The 23,553-nt window shown below is 40.8% G+C and overlaps 2 protein-coding genes across 2 annotated transcripts in view; both read left to right on the top strand.

Moving 5' to 3' along the window:
• Positions 1 to 23,553, top strand: part of LOC117203713 (uncharacterized) — a 1,186,790-nt gene that overhangs the window by 879,358 nt on the left and 283,879 nt on the right. The gene's annotated exons all lie outside the window — the stretch shown is intronic.
• Positions 22,359 to 23,553, top strand: part of RELN (reelin) — a 509,830-nt gene continuing 508,635 nt past the window's right edge. The window contains exon 1 of the mRNA XM_004263378.2: positions 22,359 to 22,826. Coding sequence (XP_004263426.2) covers positions 22,601 to 22,826 — 226 coding nt within the window. The 5' untranslated portion in view covers positions 22,359 to 22,600. The remainder of the gene's footprint in view (positions 22,827 to 23,553) is intronic.

Here is a 23,553-nt window from a genome sequence, read left to right as displayed (position 1 = left end):
GTGAATCTCTATTGGGTACTCTTAAACTCACCGAGCCTCATCATCTGCATCTAGAGAATGGAATGGTAATACCAACCTCATAGGTTCAGTTTGAGGACTAAATAAAATGAGTGCTTGTGTCTGCAAATGTTTTCTCAATCATAGAATGTTATGAAAATATAAAATTTATGGCCTGATACTATAGTACCAATGTTAGTAAAACTATGCTGTTGGATTGCTAAGTCATCTACTGAACACTTATTGTGTTTTTATTTCCCTGACCTTTGTTTAATAATTTAACATTCAGTAATAAGCAACTTAGAAATAATACTTTAACATTAAATAATAAGCAACTTAGAAAATACAATTCAGCAGCAATGGACAGCTCACTGGAATTTGGGTGATCATATAGCGTTTGCCTGGTACGTGGTAAGATGTGACCTCAGGGCTTCCTCCATCTCTGAACTTCAGCTTATATATAAATATATGTTTAAATTTAGTAATTAGGTCAAACAGTATATTTGACCATAAAAAACACATGTTGCTTTAACATATTCTGCTCTCATATGAGGTCTTAAAATTTCATCTGCCAGGATAATTAGGAAAATTATTCTGATTATCGAATCTTTGAAATGTGATTTTCTCCTTCCCTAACTTCAGATTTCCTTGTTTTGTATCTAATTTGGCTATGGAAAAAAAACCCCAAAAAACACATCATTTTGGCTTCAAGCTCTCCAAAGAATACTGACCTTCAGATGCCTAAAATGACTGTAACAAAATAAATGCCTCCAAGAAAATAACATCATGCCCAGTTTTATCAGTAGTAAATACTGGGAGGTACAGTCACTAAGCCAGAGCCTGCAAAGTCTTTGAGGATTTACATGTGATTTCCTCTCTTAGAGAATCTGTCACACATGCTCACTTTAAATCTCAGTGAACCAGTTGCCTTATATAGAGATCAGGACAATAGTTGTCCCGATCGAGACCAGTCATATACATCAAATATTAGCAAAACTCAAATGTGGTGGATAAAAGAAGCTCCATCCTACCTTTAGATGTTATAGCTTAGTCTAGGCTCCGTTTAGCTAGGAGCAGGGAGCACAGTTGTACTGAAGGTCATTTTGAGGTCAACATTATTTTTCAAACAATAACACTTGTCACAGACATCTATTAAGTTGGCAGTCGTTGTCATTTTCCCCTCTTTTTTTCTTTTCCTTTGACCTGGAAATCCCAGGGTAGGCCACTGATGACCTTTATCAGGCCACCCTAGAGTTAAAACCATGGCTCATTCTGAAATTCAGAAAAAGAGAGTTCAATGATTAACAGAGGCAGGAAGAAGAGCTGTGGGGAAGCCCATCACTGAGTTCCCAGAAAGTGCTGCTTGTTGACACGCAAAGTTTAGGGCTTTAGTGTCAGCATGCAAAGCTGCTTGATCCCAATAACTCACCAGCCTGTGTCACCCTGTACATGGATCACCTTGTCCATCCAGGTCAGAGAACGTGGATCTCTTAAACAGAGGGGCATGTGGTGTTCTCCCTGTGGGGCGTCTGCTCTCTGGACCTTCTGACCAGGAAGCTTTTCTGACCTCACCTCATGTGGAACCTCTGAACTGCTCATTCTTGTAGAAAATCCTCTCTCGGGCATTCTAAATGACTCTTGGAAGAACCAATTCTCACCCAGTGGAGGAGCTTCTGCAAAATAAGGCAGGGCGGTGAGACTATATTTTCACGAAAGTAATGGAGAGTTAGGAAATCAACCCTTATATTGTATATAATACATTATGGTCGATCTAAAACATGGATAACTCTGGGAGTATTTCAGCATAATACCTGAGAACTATGCATTATAAGAGCATAAAATGTAGTCTTTTGCCAGCTTTCTCAGCCTGTGACACCCCAAAGATGTAAAATTAATCATACTGCACAGAAAAAGGTTATAAGTTGTTGAATACCTTTGACTTGAATGCTACCTTTACTGAAAAAAAACGAGCAGCTAGTGGTTTACATTATTGTGATTATTGTGTGTACCTTAAGTTCTAAACTCTTATAAAGTGAAAGGAGATTTTTGTCATCATCAGTATTTCAAAAACACTTCAGATAAAGACTATCTAGAATAAATATTTACAACTGAATTTTAAAACTTGTAAGCCCACCTTGCAGGCAGTAGTTTGGTGAACCAACTAGGAGTTCTTCCAGAAAGGAGGAACAATGTCTTATTAAGAATCTCTTATTAACAATGTCATTAAAATTCTTATTAAAAAATATAATATGAGCAAAGCCATTAACAAAATCTGTCTTAAAACTGAGAAATCTAACTTTAAGAGTTACAAAACCCATCACCATTAAGGCATGGTTGCACACATTTGCTGCTCATGCTTCCCATGCCAGTGCAAAATAATAATAATGCTAATGATTTTAAAGCCTTCAATTTGGCCAAACTATCATATATATAATTCATAAAGTGCTAAAATAATATTTAAAAAGTAATCATAACTACCATTTCTTTTAAATGAGCGTATAACTTACAGTTAGTAGGCTTATTAAATTGGGTAAGAAGTATATTATTGGATTTCGGTTTGTGGGTTCTCATAAAAACAAACAAACAAACAAAAAACCTCACAAGTCCTCTAGAATAATCAGAACCACAAGGCTAGAAGTTCATGCAAAAGGACTGGGGGTTTCGTTAGAGATAATTGGTTATGATCCCCAAATCTAATGCTATGGTCACACTATTTGGACAATTCAGTTATTTACAAAATTAGCTGAATTTGAGCACCTTTAGTTTTGGGTCCAGATTCATTTACTTATCTTAATACTGAAGCTACAGCATTGGTCTTGTTATAAATACCTTGCCTCAAATTTAATGTAAAATGTGTGATATTTAACACTTCCTGTATGAAGTATATAAATGATAGAGAATTTGGCCAAGGCAAGGCTTTAAAAATTATTATTATTATTACTTTTCACGTTAGTGTCTGCAGCTTCAACAGCAACTTTGTCAAACCGTGTTTTAATAGTGACCGGTTGTATAACTCTTAAAATGTTAAGATTTTTAATTGTAAGGCAAGTTTGTCAATGGCCTTTCTCTCATTAAATCCTCTAATATCAATGAACAATGAAATGTCCATTGAACTATTAGGAAATAAAATATATTAGACTGGATTGTATAATGCTGAGAAGTTTGTCTCCAACAAAATTGTTAGACCTTCTCTGGCTTTGAGCAATATCCGCATTATAGTCATTAACTGAAAAATAAAGACAAAAATATGCCATTGTGTCCACTATGTGAAAAATAAAATCTCGTAATATCATAGGCATGGAAGTTGCTTATCATTTCACATTTAGTGCTTTGTTTGAAACTGACCCATGACCCATTTGAGATCAAAGTTCATGCACTTGGCAAGTAATGGTGGCATTATTGTGTGTGTTTCTCTGACATGTGTAGTGCACAAAAAATGAATTCATAGAGATAAATTGTTTGGCATGAACAAGTCCCCTTGAATCCTTTAAGATTTTCTCAAATTCAAATGAGGATAAAGCATTAGAGAAATAAATTATTAAAGGTAGCTAGTTTTATTCTTTTTTTTCCCCTACCAAAAGGCTTGGGATTCCTAGTCCTTCAATATTTTTATTCTTTTCAGAATGAGTTTCATGGTCCAAGACCATGAGACTTAACAGAACTTTAGCAGTGGAATAGTACTATATTTCAGCGATGTAATATGTCAAATAGGCTTTTAGGCTTAAACCCGAACTATGATTTAGTATATTTGGGGTAGGGTGCTAGGAGAGGGAGATAAATTCAGAATTGGAATGGAATGTTCACTGTAATCTGCACAAAGCCAAAATTACTTCTGTGCACATCTGCGTGCCATGCATAGGCCAGGCCGGCGAGGAGGACCTCTTGATACTTTACAGTATAAACTTGAAAGGGAGGTGTACCCCTGGAACAAGAGAAGCCACTTAGTTGTATAGGATTCCTACCTCCTCCTCTCCAAGGGGGGGAATGAATCAAGGAGGGATGGACGGTGTTTCCCGTCTCTCCTCAGCACCATCTTCCAAACTGAGATAGAATTTCTTATACAGCTTCTGAGTGGTGGCTCTTTGAGAGAAAACTAAGAGAGGGGGAAGGGCTGTCTGTTCAGGCAGATATTCAGAGTTCAAAGTTTGTTGTTGGGGTCAGCATGGCTAGGAAGGGCACTGTTTTTGGAATCCTAAGCCCTTGGTTTAACTCACAGCTCTGTTACCACAAGTCACTGGTCTTGGTTAATCAAGTTCTGTTGGAGCAAAGCCGTGTCCATTGGTCGCGTATTGCCTATGGCTGCTCTCACAGTACAACTATATTGCTGAGTAGTTGCAAAAGAAACCGTATAGCTTGAAAAGCCAAAAATATTTACCATCTGGCCCTTTACACTAAAGTTTGCTGACCCCTGATAGAAACCAAGTGTTAGGGCAGCAAACTGATTAAACTAATTGACACTAAGATGCAGATGACTAATATCTCTTCCATAACCAGCCCCAGGAATATTAACCTATTAAAAATGTTTTAAAGACATAATTAATTGCAATTACATGAATAAAATCTCGGTGGGTCCTTGACAGATACATTTTAGTAGGTACACTTCTCAAGGCCTACCAGGAAGTGCCTACATCTTTACTTATTTGCTCATTTCTGTTTACTCTGCTTGTGTTGCCCTTTCCACTCCCACTGCTTGGACTTGGGTAATTTCTACTTGTCCTTAAGACTTAGCCCAAGTCTCCCCTAAGACATTTATTCCCCACTGAAGCATTCCCAACACCTGTGATCCTTTTCCATTATTTTTCTTGCTGAACCTCAATTCTAAAAACCACAATGAAAATTATTCATTTTATCAAACTATTTATCACACTATATTATAATTACTTGCCTGTATGTTTCCTCCATTAAACAACAAACTCCTTGAGAACTTAGACTGTCTCTCTTCACTCTTATATCCCCAGGACTTAGCATGTTACTTGGCATACAGTAGGTGAACAATACTTAATGAATCTGTATTTATTAATCTCCCTCAGTTTAACCCCTGAAAAGCAAAATTCTGGCTACCTGTTTCCTTGGGAGGAATATTTATAAGTAGAGAATCTCCTTAGAAAATTTCCTTGAATACTGTGAAAAGAAATTGGGTAGATATTATCTATAATTGTATCCTCTCTGTTAGAGAAAACTTACTTTATGAGCACTGCTAATAGCTGTTGAATTCTAAGATAATGTTTTTTTTTGTGGTGAAAGTTTCCAGCAAGGTCATGTGCTCAGAAAATATGCCTTATAGATTACAAGCCTAGGTGTGTCAAGGTTTTCTATATTGATATATAGAAAACACTGTTATTATTATTAAATTTTATGGAACATGAGACTCCTGGCCTCTATTTTACAATGGTCCAGATTTTTCTTGATCAAGTTAAAATTTACCTTACCACAAATGCTGCTCCTGAAAACCGGGACTGATCAGCTCTTGTCATTAAGCAGAAGAATCCATTCAGACATATTGTCAGACATGCTGTAGTTACTAGAGAAATATGTGACACCAGAATGAACCTCCGCTGCCAAACAATGGAAGGCATTTCGGTTGATGCAGTGGACATTTGTTGTTTGTTCTGCTTAGCTTTCACCTTCCCTTCTTTTGGTACATTTTCTTTTGGGGACCCACCCCTTCCTCTCTCATAGTGTGTGTGGTTTGGCGGGCCTGACTCTACCCACTCTACTGACAGGGACCATCAGCATTTCCATCACAGTGACTGTTCAGGGACTGGCACACAACCCTAAGCCAATCCATGAGACGCAATCCTGTAATGATAAAGTATGTCTGAACTTGCCAAGGGCTACCATGTTGAGAGGGTCTGCCTGAGAGTGATACCTCTGCAGGAAAGAACAGAGCTGAGAGACAAAGAGTGAACGGAGTCCTGGTAGCGTTACTTAAAATGTGCGCAGAGCCAGAACTTCCTTTGGATGTTTTCGTTTTCTCAACCAGTAATAGCTTTTTTTGGATTAAACTAATTTGAGTTGGGGTCTGCATTGCTTACAATCAAAAGGTTCTATCAGCTCTAATCAACAAATAATAGTGTAATGAAATTTAAATGTTATCTGGAAAAGATGTCTTGGGAAAGTCCTAGGAGCTCAAATAATAGAAAATATAAAGAGAAAGAATATTAAACATAACTAAAAGCATTTTGAAGCCAGTTTCAAAAATTAAACAAATTCTTAACTGGGAATGATAGGTGAGAAAAAAGTTATTATATTTTCACTTTCCATTTTTGAATTTCACAGTTTTGAATATAGCAAAGTATTTTAGTCATATGTGGGGCATTAATATTTTGAATATTATAATTGATATTTAAGTAAAGGCTTTAAGTTTTCTTCAATTACATGTTTTTAAAAGTTAATTCATTCTTTTAAAAATTGATTATGAAATATCTCATACATATGGAAATACACTGGAAACATAAAATGTAAACATATAAAATAATATAACCAGCACCTATGTACCTGTCACCCTAAGAAATATATCATTGCAAGTTGAAGCCCCCTTTTTCCCTCCCTGGACAAATCCCTCTCTTTCCGTCCTAGAGGTAATTACTATTCTGAATTTGTTGTCATTCCCATGCATTCCTTCATGCTTTACCATATATGTATGAATGCCCAAACAACAAATAGTGTTATTTAGCAGGTAACTAAGCTTTACATAAGTGGTACAATAGTATATATTTTCTCCAGCTACTTTTTAAATTAGACACTATATTTATGAGATTCATTCATGTTGAAATAAGTATCTCTCCTTTATTCATTTTCACTACAGTATAATATTGTATTTCAAGTTTTTAATAGGTTAAGAACCCAGTAGGGGGTGGAAGAAATCTATGAAATAGAATTTTCACCAACCTATAACTGAAGTTTAGCATTCCTTCAATTATAAAGCAGGCAACCAACCATAGTAATATGTGACTAGATCACCATTAGAAATCACAGATATTTCCATATCACATTTATGCTTAACATAGAGACCTTGAAATATAGAGTAAGGCCATTAATTATCTTTTTTAAATGCTTAACACTTTAAATTTGCATTGATATTTTCTTTACAAAGTGTTTTAATAACTAATACATATCCAGTAATCTCCTGGGGAGGTATTTTCCCCACTTTACAGAGGAAGGTATTGGAGCTAAAGTGCTTGTGTGATTTATCGAGACACCCAAAGTGTGTATTTCATACCCAATGACACACACCGTATGTATACACACAGTGAGACAATCTATGTATTGCGTTTAATCTAGGCATACCTGGTCTTACTTTCCATTCTATCTTTTTTTTTTTTCCAGTTCGTAGTCCCCTGAGTTTTTTGCTTTTATTGATTTTAGCATCTAATATATAGTGTCAATATTTTATTTTTTAAATTAAAGAAAATTTATTTTTTTAACATCTTCATTGGAGTATAATTGCCTCACAGTGTTGTGCTAGATTCCACTGCACAACAAAATGAATCACTATATGCATACATATATCCCCATATCCCCTCCCTCTTGCATCTCCCTCACACCCTGCCTATCCCACCCTTTTAGGTGGTCACAGAGCACCGAGGAGTTCACCCTGTGCTATGCATCTCCTTCCCACTAGCTATTTTATATTTGGTAGTGTGTATATGTCAATGCTACTCTCTCACTTCATCCCAGCTTACCCTTCCCCCTCCCCTTGTTCTCAAGTCCATTCTCTACGACCACACCTTTATTCCTGTCCTGCCCCTAGGTTCAGCGTAACCTTTTTTTTTTTTTTAGATTCCATATATATGTGTTAGCATATGGTATTTGTTTTCCTCTTTCTGACTTACTTCACTCTGTATGACAGACTATAGGTCCATCCACCTCACTACAAATAACTGAATTTTGTTTCTTTACATGGCTGAATACTTTTCCATTGTATATATGTGCCACATCTTCTTTATCCATTCATCTGTTGATGGACACTTAGGTTGGTTCCATGTCCTGGCTATTGTAAATAGTGATGCAATGAACATTGTGGTACATGACTCTTTTTGAATTATGGTTTTCTCAGGGTATATGCCCAGTAGTGGGATTGCTGGGTCGTATGGTAGTTCTATTTTTAGTTTTTTAAGGAACCTCCATACTGTTCTCCATATTGGCTGTATCAATTTATATTCCCACCAACAGTGCAAGAGGGTTCCCTTTTCTCCACACCCTCTCCAGCATTTACTGTTTGCAGATTTTTTGATGATGGCCATTCTGACTGGTGTGAGGTGATACCTCATGGTAGTTTTGATTTGCATTTCTCTAATGATTACTGATGTTGAGCATCCTTTCATGTGTTTGTTGGCAATCTGTATATCTTCTTGGAGAAATGTCTAATTGTCCATTGTCTAAATGTCTTTTGTCCATTTTTGGATTGGGTTGTGTGTTTTTTTGATACTGAGCTGCATGAGCTGCTTGTAAATTTTGGAGATTAATCCTTTGTCAGTTGCTTCATTTGCAAATATTTTCTCCCATTCTGAGGGTTGTCTTTTCATCTTGTTTATGGTTTCCTTTGCTGTGCAAAAGCTTTTAAGTTTCATTAGGTCCCATATGTTTATTTTTGTTTTTATTTCCATTTCTCTAGGAGGTGGGTCAAAAAGGATCTTGCTGTGATTTATGTCATAGAGTGTTCTGCCTATGTTTTCCTCTAGGACTTTTACTGTTTGGCCTTACATTTAGGTCTTTAATCCATTTTGAGTTTATTTTTGTGTATGGTATTAGGAAGTATTCTAATTTCATTTTACATGTAGCTCTCCAGTTTTCCCAGCACCACTTATTGAAGAGGCTGTCTTTTCTCCATTGTATACTTTTGCCTCCTTTATCAAAGATAAAGTGACCATATGTGCATGGGCTTATCTATGGGCTTTCTATCCTGTTCCATTGATCTATATTTCTGTTTTTGTGCCAGTACTGTAGTGTCTTAATTACTGTAGCTTTGTAGAATAGTCTGAAGTCAGGGAGCCTGATTCCTCCAGCTCTGTTTTTCTTTCTCAAGATTGCTTTGGCTATTTGGGGTCTTTTGTGTTTCCATAAAAATTGTGAAATTTTTTGTTCTAGTTCTGTGAAAAATGCCATTGGTAGCTTGATAGGGATGGCACTGAATCTGTAGATTGCTTTGGGTAGTATAGTCATTTTCACAATGTTGATTCTTCCAATCCAAGAACATGGTATATCTCTCCATCTGTTTGTGTCATCTTTAATTTCTTTCAACAGTGTCTTATAGTTTTATGCGTATAGGTTTTTTGTCACCTTAGGCAGATTTATTCCTAGGTATTTTATTCTTTTTGTTGCAGTGGTAAATGGGAGTGTTTCCATAATTTCTCTTTCAGATTTTTCATCATTAGTGTATAGGAATGCAAGAGATTTCTGTGCATTAATTTGGTATCCTGCTACTTTACCAAATTCATTGATTAGCTCTAGTAGTTTTCTGGTAGCATCTTTAGGATTCTCTATGTATAGTATCAGGTCATTTGCTAACAGTGACAGTTTTAACTTCTTCTTTTCTGATTTGGATTCCTTTTATTTCTTTTTCTTCTCTGATTGCTGTGGCTAAACCTTCCAAAACTGTGTTGAATAATAGTGGTGAGTGTGGGCAACCTTGTCTTGTTCCTGTTCTTAGAAGAAATGATTTCAGTTTTCACCATTGAGAACAATGTTGGCTGTGGGTTTGTCATATATGGCCTTTATTATATTGAGGTAGGTTCCCTCTATGCCTACTTTCTGGAGAGTTTTTATCATAAATGCGTGTTGAATTTTGTCAAAAGCTTATTCTGCATCTATTGAGATGATCATATGGTTTTTATTCTTCAATTTGTTAATATGGTGTATCACATTGATTGATTTGTGTATATTGAAGAATCCTTGCATTCCTGGGATAAACCCCACTTGCTCATGGTGTATGATCCTTTTAATGTGCTGCTGGATTCTGTTTGCTAGTATTTTTGCATCTATGTTCATCAGTGATATTGGCCTGTAGTTTTCTTTTTCTTTTTTTGTGACATCTTTGTCTGGTTTTGGCATCAGCGTGATGGTGACCTCATAGAATGAGTTTGGGAGTTTTCCTCCCACTACTATGTTTTGGAAGAGTTGGAGAATGATAGGTGTTAGCTCTTCCCTAAATGTTTGATATAATTCACCTGTGAAAGCCATCTGGTCCTGGGCTTTTGTTTGTTGAAAGATTTGTTTTGTTTTGTTTTGTGATATGCGGTCCTCTCACTGTTGTGGCCTCTCCTGTTGCGGAGCTCAGGCTCCGGACGTACAGGCTCAGTGGCCATGGCTCACGGGCCTAGCTGCTCCACGACATGTGTGATCTTCCTGGACCAGGGCACGAACCCATGTCCCCTGCATCGGCAGGCAGACTCCCAACCACTGCGCCACCAGGGAAGCCCTGTTGAAAGATTTTTAATCACAGTTTCATTTTAGTACTTGTGATTGGTTTGTTTATATTTTCTATTTCTTCCTGGTTTAGTCTCAGAAGGTTTTGCTTTTCTAAGAATTTGTCCATTTCTTCCAGGTTGTCCATTTTATTGGCATATAGTGGCATGTAGTAATCTCTCATGATCCATTGTATTTCTGCAGTGTCAATTGTTACTTCTCCTTTTTCATATCTAAATCTGTTGTTTTGAGTCTTCTCCCTTTTTCTCTTGATGAGTCTTGCTAATGGTTTATTAATTTTGTTTATCTTCTCAAAGAACCAGCTTTTACTTTTATTGATCTTTGCTATTGTTTCCTTCATTTCTTTATCATTAAATTCTGATCTGATCTTTATGATTTCTTTTCTTCTGCTAACTTTGGGGTTTTTTGTTCTTCTTTCTCTAATTGCTTTAGGTGTAAGGTTAGGTTGTTTATTTGAGATGTTTCTTCTTTCTTGAGGTAGGATTGTATTGCTATAAACTTCCCTCTTAGAACTGCTTTTGCTGCATCCCATAGGTTTTGGATCATCATATTTTCATTGTCATTTGTTTCTAGGTACTTTCTGGTTTCCTCTTAGGTTTCTTCAGTGATCTCTTGATTATTTAGTAGCATATTGTTTAGCCTCCATGTGTTTGTATTTTTTACAATTTTTTCCCTGTAATTGACATCTAGTCTCCTAGCGTTGTGGTCGGAAAAGATACTTGATATGATTTCAATTTTGTTAAATTTACTAAGGCTTGATTTGTGACCCAAGATATGATCTATACTGGAGAATGTTCCATGAGCACTTGAGAAGAAAGTGTATTCTGTTGTTTTTGGACAGAATGTCCTATAAATATCAATTAAGTCCATATTGTATAATGTGTCATTTAAAGCTTCTGTTTCCTTATTTATTTTCTTTTTGGATGATCTGACCATTGGTGTAAGTGGGGCGTTAAGGTCCCCTACTATTATTGTGTTACTGTCGATTTCCCCTTTTATGGCTGTTAGCATTTGCCTTATGTATTGAGGTGCTCGTATATTGGGTGCATAAATATTTACAATTGCTATATCTTCTTCTTGGATTGATGTCTTGATCATTATGTAGTGTCCTTCTTTGTCTCTTGTAATAGTCTATTTTAAAGTCTATTTTGTCTGATAGGAGCATTGCTACTCCAGCTTTCTTTTGATTTTCATTTGCATGTAATGTCTTTTTCCATCCCCTCGCTTTCAGTCTGTATGTGTCCCTAGGTCTGAAATGAGTCTCTTGTAGACAGCATATATATGGGTCTTGTTTTTATATCCATTCAGCCAGTCTGTGTCTTTTGGTTGGAGCATTTAATCCATTTACATTTAAGGTAATTATCGATATGTATCTTCCTATTACCACTTTCTAAATTGTTTTGGGTTTGTTTTTGTAGGTCTTTTCCCTCTTTTGTGTTTCCTGCCTAGAGAAGTTCCTTCATCATTTGTTGTAAAGCTGGTTTGGTGGTGTTGAATTCTCTTAGCTTTTGCTTGTCTGTAAAGCTTTTGATTTCTCTGTTGAATCTGAATGAGATTCTTGCCGGGTAGAGTAATCTTGGTTGTAGGTTCTTCCCTTTATCACTTTAAGTATATTATGCCACTCCCTTCTCGCTTATAGAGTTTCTGCTGAGAAATCAGCTGGTAACCTTATGGGAGTTCCCTTGTATGTTTTTTGTCGTTTTTCCCTTGCTGCTTTCAATAATTTTTCTTTGTCTTTAATTTTTGCCAATTTGATTACTATGTGTCTCGGCGTGTTTCTCCTTGGGTTTATCCTGTATGAGACTCTCTGTGCTTCCTGGACTTGATTGACTATTTCCTTTCCCATGTTTGGGAAGTTTTCCAGTGTAATCTCTTCAAATATTTCTCAGACCCTTTCTTTTTCTCTTCTTCTTCTGGAATCCCTATAATTCAAATGTTGGTGTGTTTAATGTTGTCCCAGAGGTCTCTGAGACTGTCCTCAATTCTTTTCATTGTTTTTTCTTTATTCTGCTCCCTGGCATTTATTCCCACCATTTTATCTTCCAGCTCACTTATCTGTTCTTCTGCCTCAGTTATTCTGCTATTGATTCCTTCTAGAGTATTTTTAATTTCAGTTATTGTGTTGTTCATCACTGTTTGTTTGCTCTTTAGTTCTTCTAGATCCTTGTTAAATGTTCTTGTATTTTCTCCATTCTGTTTCTGAGATTTGGATCATCCTTACTCATTACTCTGAATTCTTTTTCAGGTAGGTTGCCTATTTCATCTTCATTTATTTGGTCTTGTAGGTTTTTACCTTGCTCCTATGTCTATAACATTTTTTTTTTGTCGTTTCTTTTTTTTTGATGGCTGGGGCTGTATTTCTGTCTTATTTGTTGTTTGGCCTGAGGCGTCCAATATTGGAGTTTGCAGGCAGTTAGATACAGCCAGGTCTTGGTGCTGAGATTAGGACTTCCTGGAGGCCTCACTTCAATTAATATTCCATGGGGTCTGAGGTTCTCTGTTAGTCCAGCACTTTGGACTCAGAACTCCCACCACAGGAGCTCGGGCCCTACCTTCGGCCTGGGAACCAAGATCCTGCAAGCTGCGTGGCATGGTAAAGAAAGAAAGAAAGAAAAAAGGAGCAGTACATTATCAAAGAATAAAAAATAAATTAAATTATAAAGATATAAAAATATATTAGGAAAAATAAGAATATAATGGAAACAATTGCATCAAGGTAAAGTAAAACTACAACAGAAAAAAAAAAAAAAAAAAAAAAAAAAAGGCATGTGGGTGGAACAAGCCAAAAGGAGCAGAACAGTAACAAAGTATAAAGAATAAAATAAAATTAGAAAAATAAAAGGTTTATCAGGAAAGATAAAAATATCAATGAATCAACAAGGTAAAAGAGAACCCCAATCTAAAAGAGGAAAAAAGAGGGCTTCCCTGGTGGCGCAGTGGTTGAGAGTCCACCTGCCGATGCAGGGGACACGGGTTCGTGCCCTGGTCCGGGAAGATCCCACATGCTGTGGAACGGCTGGGTCCGTGAGCCATGGCCGCTGAGCCTGTGCATCCGGAGCCTGTGCTCCGCAACGGGAGAGGCCACAGCAGTGAGAGGCCCGCGTACCGCAAAGAAAAAAAAAAAGCTTTGGCTATGGGTAGCAGAGTTTAGGCGGGGTTGGAACTTAGGCAGGGGTGGGGTCTAGGGTGGGGCGGGACCTAGGCGGGTGGGGGGCGATGTTCAAGCGTGGGGTGGGGCCTCTTCTTAGGACCTGGTCGCTGGGGGTTCCTCCCATCTGCCTATGTGTCTGTGGTCCCCCACCGGTGCTTGGTAGGTGCCCTAGTTTGCAGAGACATGAATTCTGCATTCTCCTAGTCCGCCATCTTGACTCTACCCTCAGGCCATTATTATTTATTTATTTATTTATTTATTTTGCGGTACACGGCCCTCTCACTGTTGTGGCCTCTCCCGTTGCGGAGCACAGGCTCCGGACGCGCAGGCTCAGCGGCTATGGCTCACGGGCCCAGCCGCTCCGCGGCATGTGGGATGTTCCCAGACCAGGGCACGAACCCGTGTCCCCTGCATCAGCAGGCAGACTCCCAACCACTGCCCCACCAGGGAAGCCCAGGCCATTAATTTTTGACAGTGGTAGTTGCTTATCTTGCTGCTATATCTAATTATTTAATGGGCTAATAAAAATACATATATTAGTATAACTTTTTTAGTATGCTGATAATAACCATATTTCAATATAATTTGTTTCTTTATAAACCTACATATTATATTTAAAGTCATTAAATTTTTGAAAAGATTTTTCTGAGAAGAGGTCCGTAGATTTCATCAAACTGCCAAAGACGTCCTTCGCACAAACAAGGTTAAGAACATTTGCTCCCAAGCAATTCTACTCCTAGGCATCTACCCAGGAGATAGGAAAATGTATGTCCATACAAAGACTTGTATGTTAATGTTCAGAGCAGCATTGTTCATAATAGCCAAAGAGTGAATGGATCTATCCATATATTAGAGTAATACTTTAGAATCAAAAGAACTAACTGCTGATACAGGCTACAGCATGGATGACCTTCAAAAACAATGTGCTAAGTGAAGGAAGCCGGATCTAAAAGACTACAAATTTTATGATTTCATTTATACAAAATTTACAGAAAAGGCAAATCTATATATGCAAAGTAAATTAGTGGTTTCTTGGAGCTGGGGGTGAAGAAGATGGGATTAACTGCAAATGGGCATGAGGGATCTTTCTTGACATAATGGAAATGTTTTAAAGTTGGATCATGATGATGTTGTACAACTCTGTAGATTTACTAAAAATCATTGAACTGTACATTTAAAATGGATAGCATTTATGGTATTTAAATTAAACCTCAGTGAAGCTGTTAAAGAAAAGCAAGGACCTTTGCTCCGTTGTATGATCAGATCATTTATTTATTATTCTATTAATGGATATTTAGGTGTTTTCCATTTTTTGGTTTTGCTATTAATATCAATATTGCTATGAGCATTCTTATTTATTTATTTATATTTTTGGCTGCGTTGGGTCTTTCTTTAGTTGCCTTGCGTGGGCTTTCTCTAGTTGCAGTGAGCGGGGGCTATTCCTTGTTGCGGTGCAGGGGCTTCTCATTGCGGTGGCTTCTCTCTTTGTGGAGCACGGGCTCTAGGCATGTGGGCTTCAGTAGTTGCAGCACGAGGGCTCAGTAGTTGAGGCACATGGGCCCTAGAGTGCATGCGCTTCAGTAGTTGCGGCACGTGGGTTTAGTTGCTCCGCAGCATGTGGGATCTTCCCAGACCAGGGATCAAAACCGTGTCCCCTGCACTGTCAGGCAGATTTTTAACCACTGTGCCACCAGGGAAGTCCCCTATGCATCTTTATCTGTTGTAATTCTTTGAAGCCTGACTTAAAGGAATGGGGTTTTTTCTTCCTAGAGGCAAATTCAAATTTATTTCTTCTAGGGCCTGGAAGCAGTTTCAACCCAGGACCACCTTAAAATTAATTTTTGGCTTGAGGTTTTTGAAATAAAATGATGTATGAATTTGGGCCACAAACTCTTGAGAACCAGATTATGGTTTCACATTTTGGTGAGAGAATTCCCCTGACATCACTACTCTCCACTAAGACTGAGACAAATGAGGAAATTTTTTTCTAGTTCACCTTACCATTGAGGGTCTAGTTATTTGAGGATGGGTCATAGCTTTATGCATGAATTTCCTATCACAGTGCTTCACAAACTATCTGTGAGCCATCACAGGCAGGTATTTTTTTTTTTAATAAAATATAATCAAAATTAGTTACAAGAAAAATGGAATATTGCTTGGATGTTACTGCACTATAAAATCCCTAGAGAAGTTTCCAAACACTCTCAATTTCTGTACACATCTCAACATGGACTGGCAACAGATAATTTGTAGACCGATCTGCAAACCCCACTTTGAGTAGCACTGTCTTATCATTCTTCCCACCTTGGGCAGGCCCTAAGCTTTATCTCCTGTTTCCACACCTCATTTGGCCATCAAAATGGAAGTTCAATGTTTGTTGAAATGGGAGATGTCACAGAGTCCTGGGTGGGTTGGATACTCATTAGCTTATCTCTGGATTCTTGCTTTCACTTCGTTTTCACCTCTAAAGCTTTCTCTATATATCTCACTAGTTTGGCAATGTGTCAAAAGAGGTTCCCCCATGATCCAACGCTCCCTTTCCTAACTGAAATGTATGCATATGTTTACCAGTAGACAGGCACAAGAGTATTTTTAACCACATTTTTCATAGTTGCCAAAATCTGAAAATAGCCAACCATTCCATTAACGATAAATACATTGTGATAGCCCTCCCCCCATATGCTATGTAGTAATAAGAACGAACAAACTATTGATACATGCAACAATGTGGATGATTCTTACAAACATGATGCTGAGCCAAAGAAGCCAGATATAAAATCGTATGTATTGTATAATTCCATTTAGATAAAGTTTTAAAACATGCAACACTAACCATCCTGAAGACATATTGCGTCCCTGCCTAAAATCCCATGCCTTGGGGAAGACTGATGGCTCAGACTCATAGGCCCTCCTGCTCTTGTTCTCTGAATGCAGCTCACTTGCCATGTTCCACTTGTGAAAATGCGTTGAGCTCTACATTTAAGATTTGTTCACTTTTTCCTGCATATGTTTTACTTCATTAAAAATTTACTTAATAAAAATATCTAAAAATATATAAATATACTAATATATAATGTATATAAATATAATAAATAAAAATATTTTAAAAATAGTTTATCACACAGCAACAGTCACCAAGCTTCAAAAGACTGAAAGCTGGGCATCATTCATCTTCAGCCCTTCTCTCTCCCCCCAGCCCTATCCAGTCAGTAACCCAGTCTATCACCGAGTCCTGTACTTGTCTTGTAAATACTTCCCAGTTCCATCCTCTTCTCTCCATCACCTCTCCAGAACACCATCTCACCTGAGCTCCTTGCACCACGTTTCTAATCCTCTCGCTGCATCTACTTTTACTGCTCTCCAGTCCATTCACCCCTCTGGAACCAAGATGACCTTAAAAACAAACAAACAAACCATGACCAGGGAATGTCCCCGCTCAAAATCCCTTCCATGCCTCACCATTGTTTTCAGGAAAAAGACCAAAATCCTCAGTATGGTTGACAAGGCCCTGCCCAGTCTGGCCACTGTCCATGCTAGGGCAAGACCAGTCTCCCTGGATAATCTTTACTCCATCTGCACTGATGTTCTTTCAGGACTTGAATCTGCCACCTTCCTTTTCACATAGGCTTCTTCTTCCATGTAGGTGCTCTGGCCCGAAATGTTTTTCCCTCCTTCTCCCCACTACTTTTTACCAAAGTAACTACTCGGAGATCTTAGCTTTGACCTCTTTTTCAGTTAAGCCTCCACTGTTCTCTTTTTTCTTGCCATCTTAATTTTTAATTTAGTTTAATTTCAATTTAAATAGCTACTTGTTGTTAGGGCCTATATAACGATCTAGTTATAGAGGAACTAATTTAGGTTGGGGGGAGAGGCAGGTCAGGAAAGGGCAAGGGCAAAAACATGTAAATTGAGACTTGGAGGATGAAGTGATAGCATCCAAGTGAGGAGTGAGGTGGGTGAGGGGAAAGCTGCAGGAGTGTGGTCAGGGCACAAGGAATACGAGGGACATTCCTGAGTGAGGAAACAGCATGTGTAAATCCCTGGAAGTGGAGAAGCTTTAAAAAAGGGATTTTTAGTGTTGAATTGTTTTCTCTTTTAGAAATTTTATGGTATAATGCTTTTTTATTGACCCATGATTTAATTATTTAGTATTTTAATTTGGGGTACATTAAGTAACTTGTTCTGGCAAGACATGCATATCAGAGCCAATCCTCAAATAACCCACCTTTCCAAGTGGTTTCATTCCCTAAAGACTTAGTTAACTGTTTTTTGTTTTGTTTTTTTTTTAACTTAAGAGCCTCAGTGTCTTCAGATTGTACATCTTATGGGTAGTAGGTTTTATAAGCTTACTAACTGCTATCTAAAGAAGGGTTTTCTTTCATTTGAACTTTTTTTTTTTTAGTTTTTCATACGTTTTATTTATTTATTTATTTTAACATCTTTATTGGGGTATAATTGCTTTACAATGGTGCATTAGTTTCTGCTTTATAACAAAGTGAATCAGTTATACATATACATATGTCATTTGAACTTTTATTACCATTTTGGAGCCTATAGAGTTGACTGATTTCACCATCTCCATATGTATATACTTTTTTGATTTTATGTACTTTTTATTTGACTTTTACATAGTAAATAAGAGTAGAGATTCACTTTCTCATACACACCAAAACGTTTGATACTTTGACTCAAAAAATCAGTGAAGGCAGACAGTGAATGAATGCTTACAACTTTAAAATGTAATTTAACAGCTTTTTTGTGTTTCATTTAGAGTCATCATCTTCCAATGATTTGAAAGTTGTGGATCTCATAGTATATAATTTAATTTCCATTGTGTTAAGATTATTCAAATGCTGGTCAGTAATTTCTACTTATCAGCAAGAAATGAATTTATAGTCTGGATGCTTAAATGTAATTTTTTGGTAGACTAATTGCTTCTCCAAAGCTCTTTTAATTAAAAAGGGATCTTACCCCATTTTAAACTCCCTTTCCCACAGATTCACTCATTTTCACCCTGACATCACCTTCTATTTTTTTGCAGATTTTTTTGGATGTAAACCAAATTTTCTTAAAGAGTATGTCTCTATTTTTCCATTAGTTCAAAGGTTTGTAGATTTTGTGGACCAGAGAAATATTCCTCAAGATGTTTATTATGGCTCACTAAACAGAAGTAAGATCTAAGGGTTAGCACACGAGCTAGGAACTGGAAGTTTTGAATTGTAACCCAGTTTGCCACGTTATTGTGGGACTTAAAGTGAACTTTTCACTAGGAAGATGCTGTTCCCCATGTGATTCTATATCCATGTTGTGTAATTTTCCTTCATTTTATTTATTTATTTTAATTTATTATTATTTTTTTTTGCGATACTTGGGCCTCTCACTGTTGTGGCCTCTCCCGTTGCGGAGCAACAGGCTCCGGACGCGCAGGCTCAGCGGCCATGGTTCATGAGACCAGCCGCTCCGCGGCATGTGGGATCTTCCCGGACCGGGGCACGAACCTGTGTCCCCTGCATTGGCAGGCGGACTCTCAACCACTGCGCCACCGGGGAAGCCCTCCTTCATTTTAAAAAAGATTATTGGGCTTCCCCGGTGGCACAGTGGTTTAGAACCTGCCTGCCAACGCAGGGGACACAGGTTCGAGCCCTGGTCGAGGAAAATCCCACATGCCGCAGAGCAACTAAGCCCATGCGCCACAACTACTGAGCCTGCGCTCTAGCGCCCACGAACCACAACTAATGAGCCCGTGTGCCTAGAGCCCGTGCTCCGCAACAAGAGAAGCTACTGCAATGAGATAACTGCACACCACAACGAAAAGCAGCCCCAGCTCGCTGCAACTAGAAAAGCCCACGCACAGCAACAAAGACCCAATGCAACCAAAAATAAATAATAAATTAATTAATTTTTTAAAATATAAAAGATTATTAAAAAGTATTAATAATAATTAGTTGAACTGGATTCCCTGAAGAAGGTATCAGAGATGTGTGAACTTGGGCTTCTATTACTGTAAGGGCACAGGTACACATGCTAGTCCAAAGGACTGCTAAGTGGAGTGTACAAGCATTTACCCTCTTCTTAAGCAGCTCAACACCACTCAGGGCATTATTTAAACAGTCTCTATGCCTGTTAATGAACAACCACAGGGCTGTAGTCACAGATTCGAGCCTGCGTAGTTCAGAGTATAAAAGTCACCCAAATGCACATAGCGAAGTCATGCTGTAAAAGTTAAGAAAGCACAAAAAAGGGGAAGATTGGAAAATAAACTTGGTCACATAAATTGAATGTCAAGAAAGCCATGGTGAGAGATTCACAAGAGAATATTTCTTACAGAGTGAAAAGAGGGGGACTTCCTGGGAACTTGGGACCTTCTGGGAATTAAGTGCAATTGTGACCTGGACCAAGTATCAGTGCTTTACTACTTTACTTTACGGTGTATTTAAAGCAGCGACCTTGGGATCAAGCATGGCCAGATTTGATCCCAGGCTCCTCTTCTTATGGAGTGCCCTTGACAAATTATTTAACTTGTATCAATCTCAACTTTATCTTCTAAAAAATGAGGATAATTATACCTACTTCACAGGCCAATGTAAGAATTAAATGAGGTAATCCAACATTGGTTAAAGAATAATTCTCATCCCATCCCTCTAACAGCAACAAGAGGCATTCATTCCTTACAGCGGTTTGCCATGGTTAAGTGCAGGGACTCTGAAATAAGACAAAGTCACAGCTCTCTCACAATTACAGCTGTGTGACCTTGGACATGTTACTTGACCTCTCTGTGCTTCAGTTTCTTCATATGTAAAATGTACTATTAACAGTAATTTCCCCATAGGGTTATGAGGATTAAAGGAGTTAATATATGTAAAGCACTTAGGACAGTACTTGGCATATAGTAAACATTTTTAAAGTGTTAGCTAAAAATGTTCAATAGTTTTGGATTCTTTCTAGAAGTGATTCATTTTGACTTAGGATTTAGTCACATAACGGGACAGGAAGAGGTGGTAACAGCCTTGCCAGCTGCGGGCGAGTGTCTTGTAATTGAGGCAGCATCGCCTGCCTGCGGGGAAAAGGTGGTGGTGGTGGCTTTCCCTAGTCTAGCTAGGGTTGCCCTGGATGGTTGCAAGGCAGGTCCCGGTGAGAGCCTTTGTAGCCAGCAGCCAGGCTGCCTCGCATCCAGCCTTTGTTACTGTTTCCTCCTTTGTGAAATGGGGATCACATTTGCCTCTCCGGGTGTTGTGAGGATTAAATGAGGTGACTTGCCTACGGCCCAAAGCCTGCACCAGCACAGAGCTGCAGCGGTAACGACTGTTACATCAAATATATACAACAGTTGAGCCCTGGCGGATTTTGAAGGAAGGGAAACCAGAAGGCAGCTAGAAGTGGCCCTTCTACCTGTCTGAACTCGGCCTGGGTAAGAGGAAAACAACCAGTCTCTTCCTTTTGCAACGAAGTGACTACAGAGGTCTCCCCTTGGAAAGACTCCCCTTGTCTTTTCGCACTCCCCCCGTCCCCCTCCCCCGCCCCGTCCCCCCAATGTAGGCAAAGACACCATCCCTTCCAATTTTATAATCTACTCATTTCTGTACGTGCGGGTTTATCTGGACTTGGTGGCAAGCCAAGGGTGGGTGGGGAGAGGCATTAAAACCTGGCAACCCCGCTCCCCCATCTCCGGATGCCGCAGGGCTCCTGCCAGCCGTCCTCGGTTAGAAACGTGCTTTTTATTTCTCTTCCCCGCAGCCTCCTGTGCAGCAGCTCATTACCACCCACTTCAATCACCGCTGCCAGCATCTCTCCAGACGTTTTCCCCTCCCCCCATTTCAGGGACATTGGTCGTAGCTGACATTTAAAGGAAATAAACACCGATTTAAAAAATTACAACCATCTCCGCCTGAAGAATCCAGCAGCAATGAATAATAGAACAGTCCAGCGAAGAGCGCCTGTCGGGGCTCAGCTCCGCCAGCCCTTCCCGCCACACAATTCCCCACACCCGAGCAGCACAAATCACCATTTCCAGGCACCACTGGAGGCTGCCAGTTCTACTTTCGCTTAATCTCATTTTAAATCCGGCTACAGATGAGGCTCGGTCGCTGCGGCGAGGAGCCGGGCGGGGGCCAGCGGGAGAGGCTCGAGGCCTGGGTGGGAAAGAAGCGCAGGGGCCCCTCGCGTTTCGGGGCCGCGGGCGGATCCCCGGAACAAGTGCGGGCCGCCGGGGGCTCCGAGGCGGGCGAGCCCCAAGGGGCGCGGGGCGCAGCCGGCGCAGACAAAGAAGCCGGCGCCCGCTCCAGTCCCCACCGCCCCTCTACTTCCCCCTCGTCTCCTCTCAGGAAAAAGGAGGGAAATCTGAGGGGCAAAAGGGACTGTCTTCTCCTTTTGCTCCTCCGGACAGCTGGGCGGGAGGGTCTCCGTCTCTCTCTCTCTCTGAGGCGTTTAAGTCCCTCCGAGCAGATTCCCGTACCTCGTGGCCCCGAGCCCCCTCCCCCAACCCGACCGACTCGCATTCCCTCATCTGCCCTTCAGTGTGAGAACTGGGCTCAGGCGCCGGGCCTCGCGGAGGCGTGCGCCCCGCGCAGCGCGAGGTGCGGCGAGCGAGCCCGAGTGGGCGGGGGCCGGGCGGGCGCGCGCCGCGCGGCGCGGAGGGGCGGGGGAGCGGCCGGGGCACGTGTGGCGGCGGCGGGGGCGATTCCGCGCCCCGGGCTTTAAGAAGGTGTGGAGTGGGCCGGGCGCTTTCCCAGGCCTGGCGGAGGGGCGTCGCGCACAGGCGGCGGCGGCGGCGGCTGGGCGGCGCACCGCGGCACCGGCCGACGCGCTCTCGGCGTCCGCAGCCGGGCCCCGCGCTCCCGCGGCCCAAAGAAACTTTGGGAGCTGCCGTCTCCCGCGGAACTTCTCGGCGGGGCTCCGCGCCCGAGCCCTCTCTGCTCCCTCTGCCGCCTTCTCGCCGTCTCTCCACGCCGCTCCTTCGTCCCGGCGCCTCCAAAGCTGAATGAGAGAGCGGCGCTCGGGGTGTGCGGCGGCGGCGGCAGCGGCGTTATGGAGCGCAGCGGCTGGGCGCCGCGGACTTTCCTCCTGGCGCTGATGCTGGGAGCGACGCTGAGGGTGCGCGCCGCGGTGGGCTATTACCCCCGCTTTTCTCCCTTCTTTTTCCTGTGCACCCACCACGGGGAGCTGGAAGGAGATGGGGAGCAGGGCGAGGTGCTTATTTCCCTGCACATTGCGGGCCACCCCACCTACTACGTACCGGGACAAGAATACCATGGTAGGTACCACAGCATCTCCGCGCTCGCCGCCCAGCGCAGCTTTGTGTCCCTTTCCTTCTTCCAAGGGGCCGTTTAACCAAGAACCGTGACAACCCTTACCTCAACATTACCTCTGAGGAGGGAGAGAAAACAAAGTTACCGGGGGATAGAGTCGCGAGTTGGGATTTATTCCCCCCTCGCCCCCCGCCCCCGCACTCCACACACTCCCCTCACGCGTCTCCCGGTGAGGAGCCGGTTCTGGTGAGAAACGCCAGAGAATTCTTGAGGTCTTTCCTCCTCCCTCGTGGTTCTGGCAGCTGACACTTGAATGAAAACGCGCATCTTGTTTCCTTAACCCGAGTGCTTGGATTCCAGACCTTTGTCCTGCTCCGGGTTCCCCCTGAAGGGCGTCCGGGGGTTGCTGGGCTTTGCGGACCGGCTGATGACAGATTGACGCGCCCCGGCCCGCGGCCGCCCCGCGCCGTCGCCCGCCGGCCCGCCGCAAAGTTGTCGCTGCTCCCCAGCCAGGGGTCCCTCTCGTTTCCTTCAGTGTCAGACAACCCTCCTGACAGGGAGCGGCTGCTTCCAGCACTCTGTTCTTTTAAAAGTGGCTTTTAAAATGTCAGGAAATGGTGCTTTTTTCTGAGTCCTCTCTTACTTGTAACCTGCTACTTGTTTTTAGAATGATCTCTGTGATGTTTCTTAATAACTATGTCTTTAATCTGCACAGCTTTAATTTCCAGGTAG

The sequence above is a fragment of the Orcinus orca genome, chromosome 9, assembly GCF_937001465.1.
Source record: "Orcinus orca chromosome 9, mOrcOrc1.1, whole genome shotgun sequence".
NCBI classification, from domain to species: domain Eukaryota; kingdom Metazoa; phylum Chordata; class Mammalia; order Artiodactyla; family Delphinidae; genus Orcinus; species Orcinus orca.
The sequence above is the reverse complement of the archived record's forward strand: the minus strand, read 5'-3'. Positions and strand labels throughout refer to the sequence as shown.